This window comes from Corapipo altera, unplaced genomic scaffold (genome assembly GCF_003945725.1).
Source record: "Corapipo altera isolate COAL_440 unplaced genomic scaffold, ASM394572v1 65, whole genome shotgun sequence".
NCBI classification, from domain to species: Eukaryota; Metazoa; Chordata; class Aves; order Passeriformes; family Pipridae; genus Corapipo; species Corapipo altera.
In genome coordinates, this window is record NW_020884891.1 from 5,585,425 (window position 1) to 5,597,583 (window position 12,159).

General features: G+C 40.3%; 1 protein-coding gene across 9 annotated transcripts in view; it reads left to right on the forward strand.

Annotated features, from left to right (window-relative positions):
- Positions 1-12,159, forward strand: part of MAP7D3 (MAP7 domain containing 3) — a 45,361-nt gene that overhangs the window by 25,158 nt on the left and 8,044 nt on the right. For 5 of the 9 annotated variants that reach the window (XM_027645153.1, XM_027645154.1, XM_027645155.1 and 2 more), the window contains 7 exons: positions 1,940-2,038; positions 2,431-2,529; positions 3,605-3,730; positions 5,746-5,891; positions 6,296-6,426; positions 7,012-7,256; positions 11,606-11,741. In XM_027645153.1, coding sequence (XP_027500954.1) covers positions 1,940-2,038; positions 2,431-2,529; positions 3,605-3,730; positions 5,746-5,891; positions 6,296-6,426; positions 7,012-7,256; positions 11,606-11,741 — 982 coding nt within the window. The remainder of the gene's footprint in view (positions 1-1,939; positions 2,039-2,430; positions 2,530-3,604; positions 3,731-5,745; positions 5,892-6,295; positions 6,427-7,011; positions 7,257-11,605; positions 11,742-12,159) is intronic. The other 4 variants (XM_027645158.1, XM_027645157.1, XM_027645161.1 and 1 more) reach the window with 4 other exon arrangements.

Sequence of the window (12,159 nt, forward strand, 5' to 3'; positions counted from 1 at the left end):
AGTTTTGACATAGTTCTGGTGTGCCTGTACTCTGTAGACACACTTTCTTTTTAGTATTAGAATTCTGCTTTAACTAAATAGAGAAGGATGCATGAAAAATAATGTCACCTGTGGGAGTTCTTTTTGGGTGGGAGGAGATTGTGTTGCTTTGACCTGGAGTTCTATCATGATTGTAACCATAGTGTGCAGCTCTGACACAGCTTCCTAGCCCAATAATTTAGTGTAATCTTGATACTGATACTCAAATTATGTATTTCTTAAGCTGTTAGTGCACACCACTGCTTGCAAGCATTCTGGGTTATTTTCTGTTCCAGTGATTACCAGGGAATAGTTGCTTCCAGGCCAATTCTGTTTTCTTATTTTTTTTTTAACGGTTTCTGAAACTGTTTGCACTCTAGAGATGGATCATTTACCAATTTCTGTGGCCTCCAGTCTCACTTTGAATTGCATCTTTGGGGTGAACGAAACTCCTGGCTGCAGCGTGTCATGTTTAAAATGTGCATCACACAACTAGTCTTAGCAGGCATGTAGAGAATGAGAGAGTTCTCTGGTTTTTTCCATTCTGCTAAACTTGTGCATGTGAGTCTCCTCTCTACCATGATTTATAGAATGTATTGGGATGGGGCAGAGGGCAATCAACCTGCTGGAAATCGAAAAAAAAATAATTATGAAACACAAGAAATTGTCCTAATCTACTTGTTAAGATAAATAAAAATCATTTGTAGGAGCACATATCAGCTTGTTTTAGCCTGAGATTTCCTTGTGGGGAATCTTCCCAGAGTTTCCTAGGAGCCTGACTGTATTCCAAATGTGTGGGGGTTTGATTTGGATTTTTTTTTTTTTTAACAAAATGATGAAAAACATGAAAAAGCTAAAAGCTGTTTAATACAAAACCAGATTCAACTAGGTCTGTACTGCAGTGTTCTGCTAATCTGCAGCCTTTGATCAAACGAGCTGTGCCAGAAGAATTCCTGACACAGCCACACAGCTAAAGGTGCTTTCACTGGTTCACGTTGGAAGGTGATGCAGCATTATAACTTGTGCTCATACTCTGTGTGCCTGGTAGGGAAATCAGTGACTATATCTGTACTGGCAGGGGCTCTGAGTCACTGGAGGCTGCTTGTGACTTTAAATTATATTTATATATGATGTGTCTGGAGGGTTCAGCTCTGAGTATGAGTCAGAAGCAGGTCTGTAAAGTACAAATTAAGCTACTAACAAAGGAAGTCACTAATTATCAACTAATTGGGATTACTTTCAAACTTACTGTCATACCCTGAAATCCTTTGTGAATCCTTAGTCACTTTGGAGGAAGAATTCTTAGGTGGCCTGAAATACGACAAATTTGGACAGGACTCCAAGTGATCTGTGTGGTCAGGATGTAGAGGTTGACTTAGAGCAATCCTGTGCTCTTGATCTGTTGCTCAGGGAGAAATGGCTGTTTGGTAACAGGATGGGTAAATTCAGGGGACAGAAAATATAGTCTCAGAATTAACCAGATTGCTTCTGTTGTGTGTGTGTGTGCTTGGGAAGGTAGAGGAGAAGAATGTAGAAATGAGAGGAAGATGCTTGTCCCTGGATCAGTGGAGTATTTCATCAGCTGTGTTCTGTGTTAATTCTGAGCTCACTCATACAGAATGTGAGCAATAGCCTTTTAAAATTCTCATTTATTTTAAAAGGTGTATAAGGATGGCCTCAGTAGGTCAAACAAGAATCTGTTGTGACTGACATCCTGCTGCTGTGATCAGTAATATGCCAGAATATAAGAAATAATGCTTTATATAAAGTGATTCTTCCCTGATCCAGTTTTGCTGCTTCTGAAGAATTCAGTATCATAAAGTGACTTAATCATTCTTCTCTATCTTAAGGAAGTGGGGCAGGTGTTGGAGGGGACCTCTGGGCTTTTCAGCATAATTAATCCATGCGCTTTCACTTCTAGGTACCACAAAGAGAAGTGCCTCATTAAACAGACTGAATAACAAAGTTCCTCTGCATTCCCAGCAGTCAGCACTCAAAGGTTCGCAGGGGGAACAGAAAGGTCCTAGAAACCAGTTTGTTTTGAGAACTGGGAGGCAGTAAATGGGATATTTGAAGTTGACTTTAAACCATGTCCCAGTTTCATTGTGACTGTTTTCATTCAGGCATTCATGTGGTCTGTGCACTGTGGCATAGATATTGTTATGCTCATTGCAGTGCCAGATGTTGGGTAACTGTCTCTGTAAACCAACCTTATTCCTCTGAAAAGTGGGAGGGTGGGGGGAGAGTAGACAAGTGGTAGCCAAATCATTTAGCTCATGAGAAAACAGTGCTTCATAGTGATAGATTGATGTTTTTAGCTGATTGGCAGAAGCAAAGCATGGGATGGCAATTTAGGAAATCACATATTTATGTATCTTTTAAAAAATAATTTTCCTTACGCTTGGTCTCTAGGAGGAACAGAAAAGAAGAGGAGCACATCTTTGAGTAGGATGAGTAGTAAACCCCAATCCTCTGCAGAACTAGAAAAAGTGAAAAAGGAAGAAAAACCAGGTGGTTGTTTCATAAAACTGAATATTTTTTTTAAAGCCATTCATAGTAAAGTTTACATAGGCTTACTTTCACTAGTTTTCTGGTGAAACTTTTTAATGGCTTTTTAGTTACTCAGTGTTAAAGATAAAATTGTAAATGGTAAAGGTTAAATTTTTCCCTTAAGACAAAAAAGGAATCCTCTAAGGAGGCCTTTGTTAAATGGCACTGCAAGCATATAACAACACATCTCTCCACTTAAGAGAGGGATGTATTTGAACGCTGGTAGGTTTAAATGTAAGAAATGGTAAAAATGTCACTGATCTGTTCACTTCTTAGTCAAATCTTACCTTTGCTTTCTAAGCTCTCTTTCATTCCTCAGTTTAAAAGCAATTTCTCTGTTCCTGCTGCTGGCCTAAACCTTGTGCATGCAAATGAAGGAAGAAACCTGTTCTCACTTCAATCTCTTTTGGTCTGTGTATTCCCCACTACGTTACAAATAACCTCTTCCTTAGGAACTCTTCCTAAAGCTGAAGACTAGCACCTTCTCTGACACGTTTTCCCTTTGAGTTAACAGTTCTGAAACTTTCCTTTTTAGCAGCTGTTGCCAACAGTGGAAATTACACTCTGATTCAGAACCTTTCCTGTATGGGAGAAAGATGGGTGCTGTCCATGTGGATTTGTGTGTGCAGATGATGCCTGATGATAAGTGCTCGCTTTGACTTGCAAGTCTTCTGTTCAATGTGTCAGAACAGCCTTTCCTGCAATCCAGAGAATGTAGCTCTGAAGAGCTCAGTCAAAAACTTCTCATACTTTGACTGAATTCAGCATTCACTTCTGTTGTACATATGCCAGTTTCTGCACATTAAAATTGCTACTATTAAGCAAGCCAAGAACGAGACGTGCAACATAAGAGATTGCAGTGTTTAACCCTTCTGTACTTTTGGTTTGGATTTCCCTCTCCGTGACTTCAGTGCTGTTCTTCCAAAACTGTTACAATTTGCGACAAAATGCTCAGTGTTCCTTTGCTTGGTACTGCTTGTCTTTTCCATTATATGATTTCATGTTGGATCCTTTTTCATTTGTTCCTGTCATTTAGCTCGTCGCTCCCAGCTCAGTCCTCTGGACAGTAGCGTAATCAGTCGCCTCCTCGCCCCCACACAGGCCTCCCTAGCTAGGAGTAAAAGTGCTGCTACCCTATCGGCTGATGGACAGGATCCCTCAGGTAACAGGAGGGCAGCAAAGCCTCAAAGTTTTGTGCAGTTGCTCTTCAAGCAAGAACTTAGATGGTAGTTGCTAACCGTGCTACACTTCAGTGTAGACATCACTTAATACATGGTTATATTACTTATCCAGTATTTTTTGTGGTCAGTAGTAACCAATTCACATGCTGTGTTGCGTGTTTACTTTACAAAACCTTAGAATGATACTGGATTTTAAACTCCAGTGCCAGTTTACTTGCTCTGCAGAGAAGCAGATGCTGGTGTTAGTTCTGGGTTTTTTTTTGGGGGAGGAGGATTTAACTGACAGAGATCTGCATTCGTACTCTCAAATGAATCTAAGATATACCAATCAGAACAGTACTGGGAAATTAAAGGCACAAAACTCAAACCTGTAATTTCAAACTGCAAAACCTAAATTTCTTTGGGGGGAGAAACTCGTGTAGGAACGTGACTATGTTATGTTAAGTACAGGGAGCCTTAGCTGGCTTTGTTCAGGCTGTTTGTAGAAGTCAAGGCATCCTAGAAGGAGCAGAGAGAAACCCTGACTGACTCAAGCAATTTTATATCAGTCCAGACTGATCTGATAAGCCCAGACTGGAGCTCAGTTTAGTACTAGCGTAGGAATCCGCATTGTGGACAAGCTGTAACTGCATCCCACGGGTCTTGGAATTGTTATTGGTTGTAATAATGCCCCAGTAAATGCATCTCTGGAACCAATGTGGAGTCCTTTCTCCTCTTTTACCTTACAATTTGTGTTCCCAGTTCTGCTTGTTTCCTGTTAAGTATGTTATCCCATCTTTGTTTTTTATCTTACACCACTTCACTTGGTCCTTGTTGGTAATGGTGACATTTCTGCACTGCTCGCCTTGTGCAATAATCAGTTCTTACTTTTCTGGGGTGTAGTCAATGGTCATATTTTTGCACACCTATGTATGTGCTGCTTTTGTTTTGCCATGAATATCTCAGTTCATCTCATGTGGGGAAATACCATCTTTTTCACTTTTACTTTTAGCATGTGACTTACTACTGCTGAATTAAAGATATATTTTTATAAGTTTACTTAGAGGTACTTTCTTCATTTCAGTAGAAAAGTACCTGTGCTTTAGCACAACCTGTGCACCAACAGAGTGCAGGTTTCCTTGCACAAATGCTGCAAGTATAAAAATAAAATGTATTTTCCCTAAAATTACAAAATTAAGTGCTGGCATCTGTCACAATTTATTTGGATTACAGAAAATCCAATATCTAGTTTCAGAAGTAGATTTTTGCATCTGTGTGTGCTTTTCTATCTATGATGATGTTAGTGGAAAAAGAATTAAGATAAAATTTCTTTTGATATCTTACATGTGAAGAGATTGACACTTCAGATAGGGAAGGTATTTTAGTTTAGCCTTTTTCTCTTGATAGATTTCTTTTTCACCACCTATTTTGATTTGTTAATGTGAACAAAGGGCACACAAATGTAGTATTAAAGGGGTTAGAGAGAGAAATTAGACTAAAATAATGGTGCACAATGCATATTTCACAAGAAAAGTTTGTATAGTAATGTTGAGAGTCCTGATGTAATGCTGCTTTATAAATACACTTTGAAAAGAAGGACTGTTTCTTCCTTGAGTATGGAGGAAACATGCTTGAAGTCTGAACCTGTCATGAAGAACTTGACAAGAAAGATGCTGAGGCATTAAAACTGAAGCGCTTGTGATCAGATGCAGCTTGGCTAAAATTAAAGTCCTGTAAATTTAGTCAATTTTTGGAAAAGCATTTTATTTTTATCTGCTTCAGACTGCTGCTTTCAGAATGGTTTTATTCTTGGTGCTGTTGCTTCCCAAGTACTAATTGTGTGGTGATGGTGTCTGTGTCTATGATCCATTGCAATGTGCACTGCCTGCGGTGTTTCCCTGTATGGTTTCTAACACACACAATCTTTCTTTCTCTTTTTCTCCCTCTTCCTTTTCTCTTGTTCTTATACTGTGCACTTGGCTCTCGTTTTGTCTTGTCAAATTCCTAACTTTTATAGAATCTCACCTCTGTCCTCGTTCAGCTTCAACCAGTTCCATCAGTTCCTCAGTCCCAGCTCCTAAAGTGCCCGTGCGCAGTCGTAGCATCGACAGGTTGAAGTCCTCTCTATCTTCATCTGATGCAAGTTCACCTGATTCAACCCAGGTTTGTTGAAAAGCCACAGCAACCAGGTTTCTGTTAATCGGGGGGGGGGGATGTGTTGGAACAGCTCAGGATGGGATCCTGTTTTGTCAGGTTTGCTGTTGCTTTCAGTAAGCATTATTGAAACATTAAATAGCATTTGCTTTAAAAAGACACAGTATTAAAATCAAACTGGAATTTTATGGTCTTTGATCTCTCTTGTATCTTAAAGGCGTACTGTTTGCTGTTTATGATTCCCAAAGTTTAATGTATGTAGAAATCAAACACAGACCAGGTCTGTGTTTTGGAACATAAAGGAAATGTGAAGTACATCTTCCTGAGAAGTTGTATGTTTGTTGGAATAGCAGCTCCTCTGACTGTAAGTATTCTAGAGAGTCAGCAGTATTTTGGTTTTATGTATCTTCTAGAAATCAGAGACAGAAAAGCCATCCCCAGGATCTGGTTTAAGGCGCCCTCCCTCACCATCTGTGTCTGCCCATAGAAGATCCCCCTCTCCTGCTAATTTGGTGAAGCGTCCTCCGTCACCTTCTGCAGTTCGGTACGTGTCCAGGTTAAATACCTTCTTTCATTCAGAACAAAATGAAGGATGCTTCCTGTCTCAAGACAGCTGTGCTGTTAGAATTTGGATGACCTACACTATGCCTTGTTTGTACAGAAAAGGATTTAATTTCGGGTCCAGTTTCCCTTTCCCACAGTAGAGATGCAGCTCTTACTTCAACCTTTGTCTCTGTTGTGCAGACAAAAATACACCCTGGTTTTCTGTACAGTCTGTGCACCAAAACCAGCAGGGAAGCCTGCAAGCTTTTGAATAAGCTGATCTGCCTGTATTAGTGTAGGAAGTCTGTTGGATTGGAATCACAGGGTTCATCCTTGATGTGGAGCAAACGGAGGTCTGGGCTAGCGTACCTGTTTTGATGTTTAGCCCAGAAGTAGGGAGTCCGGGTGCTCAGGGTATTTTGAAATCCTGTATTTAAGTTTTTTGAGAAAGGCAACTGTAGTTTTTGGGTGGATTTGTTTTAAAAAGTGAGATATGTAATGTAAACTAAACAAAGGAGACTGCTGTCCTCAGATGCGTGTTTGAGGTTTTCATTGTTAATCCTGAAAATACTCTTTATTTCAACAGGCAAAAGACTCGTCCACCTTCACCTGGTGTGTCAAAACAAAGGCCACCATCTCCTACTCCAGTCTCTAAACCAGCACCCATCCAGCGTCCTCCTCTCACACCAGGTGTTATAAACATTACCAAAAAGAAGACTGAAGCAGAGAGCAAACCAAAGGATAAGAGCACAGAAGGAACAGGACAAGAGCAAGGTGCTTCCCCAGCCTTGGACAGGGATGTGGGAGCAGCTAGCACAAAGACCAAAGAAGGTGGGTATTTCTCAGTCTCTGACTCTAATTAGAGGCCTCTCCAGTGTGTGCTAGGACTGGTGAAACAACAGGTTTGTGAGGCAGAGCACTTAGAGGGTAGGATGCTTAAAGGCAGAGGCTGTTAATTGCTCAGTATACAATAATGTTATGTGGTATGACTTTGGGCTGGGGATTTTTGTGCAGTAGTTGGTTTATTGGACTTGGAGATTAAAGTCAGGAGCTTTCAATATTGCTGCTTGTACTGTAATTTTAAGAAAAGCAGAAATTCTCTTTGCCTTTTGGGCTTCAGCTGTACTAACTGAGGGATCTGCTAGCTTAGGTTTATAAAGTCAGTAGTTAAACTACACAGAGGTCTTTCGGTCCAGTTGGTAGTTCTTAAAATGCTCCTGTAGAGACCTGCTTGGAGGAATAAATCAGCTCCTGGTGCATCACAGGCTGAGAGACAGTTTTCACAATGCTTAAAGGCTGCCTCAGCCTCAGTTCCGGTGAGTGTATAATCATTGTTGCCTAAGGAAAAGGGATCAGTTCACAGATCACACTGAGAAATTATCCTGGTAGATTAAAGAGAACCATACACCAGATAAGCAGTTAGTGTCCTGGTCCTCTTCACTGTGCCAAGTGAGCACAGCCTCTGGCCCTCTTACCGGAAAAAATGCCAGCTGCCATCTCCAGAGCAGAATCTGGGAGAGCCTTCTGATGAGATCTGGCAGGCAGTTCTCTGTGGAGAAGGACTTAGGGGTCACTTGACAGGAAAAGGAGGACTCTCTGGAATTTAAGTTACAGCCAGTGGCAGTACCGGGGCTGAATCCTGCAGACACCAGGTAAGTGAGAATGTGTGCTTGCTGCACGTTATAGTGCATGTGTGGTTCCTGTGTGCATTCCTTGGCTACTGCAGTTCTTTGTCATTGCTGAGTCTGTTCCTGACACTACCCAGTGCTGGATGTGCAGCAGTGTCAGTCAGCTGAAGAACTCACTCATGATGCAGTTCTCTGAGCATGTGTTCCTGTAGAAGGAAGCCTGGATGTCAGTCAGAGGTGGATGTTCCTGTGAAGTTGCACATCCATCTTCAGTGTCACATCCTTTGTCTTTGCAGTCAGAATGTCCATCCCTCGATGTGCTGCATTACTGTGATAAGTGTCTCACAAGCCTCAGAGGGGGCACAATCAAACCTCCATAACAATTTGTCCTAGTCCTGCGACTTCCAGTTATTCTGGAACAAGAACACCCATCCTTGTTTTTTGGATGCCCCACCTGTCTCCTCTCCACACTGACTTCTGAAACTGTATTAACCCAATTTATCCGTTTCCATTTTAGTTTATTGCCAATCTAGAAGCTCTAGCCATCTTTGTAGTGACTCACACTGGGGCTGGATGAAGCTCTTTTTATTTGACATGTAGAAGATGAGGAAATAGTGGGCATGTTCTTCAACATAGAGATGATTTCATATATCTCTTTGAATGTTTTGATACACTGCAATATTACTAAGTGAGCCGAAATCTTTTTTCTTAAAAAGTTGCTTTCAGTTTTCAAGGCAATTTGCCTTTTAACACTTCTGTGTCAACAGTTCACCTTGTGGGTTGGTGCAATTCCATATCCCTGACAGCTTCTGAAGTCAGAGCCCACCAGTGAATGGCATGTGGCAAATCAGTCTCCAGGTCTTCTAGGTTCAGCCTAATTTCAGCTTTGTGCACTTGTATCTTCATCCCATCTCTTCTGCTTCAAACTGAACTTGTTTGCCTGTTGCTGACAGCAATCAAGTTTTTGTCAGTTTTTGTCTTGTTTTTTTGTGTCTTCCTACTAAAATACACTGTTCCACAGTAAAACACTTTTTATTTTTCAGTGACTTGGAGCAGTTGTCATTTCTGGCAGCAGCCTTTCGCAGCTTCTCTGAGAATTAAAAGGCTTGTTCAACTTTAAGCATAAGAAGTGCTCCTTCTTGAGCTCTCACCTTATGCATGATGATAGGTAATAAACTATCATGGAGCCCCACTTTTTGTTTCTGGGTATTGAAGTCTTTGGAATATGATTCCTAGATTGTGAATAGATGACTTGCCTTGAAATATGTTGGAATCCTCCCTCCGTCCAACTAATACTACACTTTGTGAGTGTTCTGAGATGTTCTCTTGCATGTTTCCCTCTTTCCCCTCCCATCACAAAAAGGTGCTCTTTGAAAAAGACAGTTCTTACCAGGAATGACTGGGAGTACAAGGAAAAAGAAGCTGAGTGTGAAACAGTGGAAGAGTCTTCTTATGGCTTGCTATCAGTCATGTTGGGAAGTTTTATGTCCTGCCCTATGGAAACAGACTGTACAAGGGGTGCATGGAGATGAAAACAGTACTGAAGTAACCATGTGGAAAGCATCAGTAAAGCTTCAGAAGTGAAAATGTAATGGGAAGGTCCCCTATAGGCTTGAGGTCTCCAAGCCTTTCTTTTAGTTGTTTTCCCCCTGTTCTTTCCATATCCACAAGTGTTCTGAACTGTTGTGACTAATTTTCTTCTGTCAATACCAGATATTCATCATATTTCAATCTGTCATTATCATGTTGTAACCCTAGAACCTAAAAGTCTAAAACCTTTAGGTTTCTTGCTGAGCATTTGATTTTCTTATTTACGTTCAGTTTTGAGGAGGGAAAATAGGTTAAACCTCACATTAAGTATCAACCAAATTTGATACAACTGAGAGAGATTCCAAAGGTGTTAAAACAGGATTGCTGTGTTGGTTGCTGTGCAAGTGCACAACAAAAAACAGCCTCTGCTGTAAAAAGTGACTAGTCTGAACTGGCAAGGCACTGATATGGCAGAGGAAAAGAGAGACATTTTGATTTCTTCATTGTTCTCCCTCCTTTTCTTTAAGTAGAAAGTAAAGTTACAGAATATAGGAAAAAAACACTTGTATGTCTTGAATAAGCAGATCAGCTAATGCTTTTTATAACTGCAGGGGAATGGTCTTTCTTGTTCAGGGGGAGGAGGACTCCTTGGACCGTGTTCAGCTTTCAGTCATGGCTGATTTTCGTTTGTACCAACATGACTGCAGTTTTTTCCCCAAATCAGAAGCAATGTGTGTTCTGGGGAAGTAGTATTTTTTCAGCATTGAATAAATCTAAATATTAGAAAACTCTCTGTGCCTGCACTCCATCAGTGCTGAAATGCTTTACCTAGGGCTGCCAGAACCAATTTTTATGCACAAAACACAGCCATGATTCAGCTGCTGAGGGTTTGCTGTGTGTAATTATGCCCTGCAGTTGCAGGTAGTGACTACGTGCCCATGGGGCTTAAGAAGCTTTTCAGGTATTAAAGTTCCTAATGATGACATTGTGTTTTGAGTGACTTGTCTTTAGGTCAGAAGCAAAATAGCTGGTCAAACCCTGATGTCATTGTTCATTAAAATTACCTTGACTTGAAGGCTTGTGTTAAGCAAACGTATATGTGCTGGTTTGTAAAATATTAAAAAGAAGAAAGGCAGGTCCTCACCAACATTATGATCTTACTGCTTTCCTGACATCTCTGAATATTCAGATGATGAGGTCCTAAATATTTCTCCAGACTAGTAACTGATAAAAATCAGAGTTCTTTCAATATGTATATTGAGAGTGGCTGGATGGCAGCATGGTTCTGGGTGTTTTTCCTAATGTTAATTTATAATAGTTCAGACTGATGTTCAGACACCATAACACCAGCCAGGACGTGAAGAAACATAAACTGTAGGACCCTGCAAATATTTATTAGCTTGGTGGTTGAAGCTGTTTTGATCTCCATGTAAATTGGAAATTGATTTGTTGCTAATGTGTAGAAATACAGAATTACTGAAATCATTAGTATGTGCCTTCAGGGCCAGATAAAACGGTGATTGTTTGCACTCTAAGGTACTCTATAAATATAAAGGCATGAATTTTAATATTATGAAAAATGAAAAATACAAAAATTAGTATTTCCTCTTTAGGGTCATGTGCATTCAGTTTTAGCGAAGTACATTTCCTGAAGTAGTATTTGTTTTCAGTTTTCTTTTCAGTGTTCAAGAGTTATATATTCTGAAAAACATGTCTTTTCAGAAACATGTTTTTGAGTGCTATGATAATTGGAGAGTATCTTTAAGTGTATCATCTGGAATATGGCTGGATCAGTATTGAAATGAGTTGTTATTGTTTCATTGTCAGTGAGATATTGTGGCTCTGCATCTCTTGAGGGCTCCTCTTCAGCTCTGGCAGCCCTTAGATAAGGGTGCACTCAGTGAGTGATGAACAGATAGTGGATCAGATGGCATGAGAAAGATCTCATCTGGCAGTGAGAACATCTTTCTTAATTTTAAGTTACTGGAGCTTTTTAACGGCAGTTTCCTTTAACCTTTGCAGAATCAGGTAGCAAAACAGTAGCAGGGACCACCACAGCTGAAGAAGCTGCTAAAATCTTGGCAGAGAAGCGACGTCTGGCACGAGAGCAAAGAGAGCGCGAAGACCAAGAAAGAATTCAGAGACAAGAAGAAGAAAGGTAACAGTTGAGACAGGGAAGGGATGCTTTCAGTGATGGGGTGTGGTTGGAATGGACATTCCGGCTGTATATGTTTTCCAAATCTTAATTTAAGTTCCTGCAAATCTTCATGCAGTTCCTGAAGCAAGGAGGCACTAGCACATTTGAGATGGGACGGGTTGCTGTGTGTAACATCAGTTTATATCTCAGTATATATATAATGCATAGTCCATGTGAAATCACTGCTTTTTTTTCCTTACAGTCACTAGTGGGGCTTTTAATTCAAAACCAGAATGTGCTTTTTTACATCACTTATGTTTGGTTTGTTTGTATTTGGTTTGAAATAGTCAAACCTCTCTGTATTAAATTTTTCCTTTGATGAGCTCAGGCAGTGGTCTGATGGTGCATTAAATCTCATGTTAGTGATTTGAAATCTAGA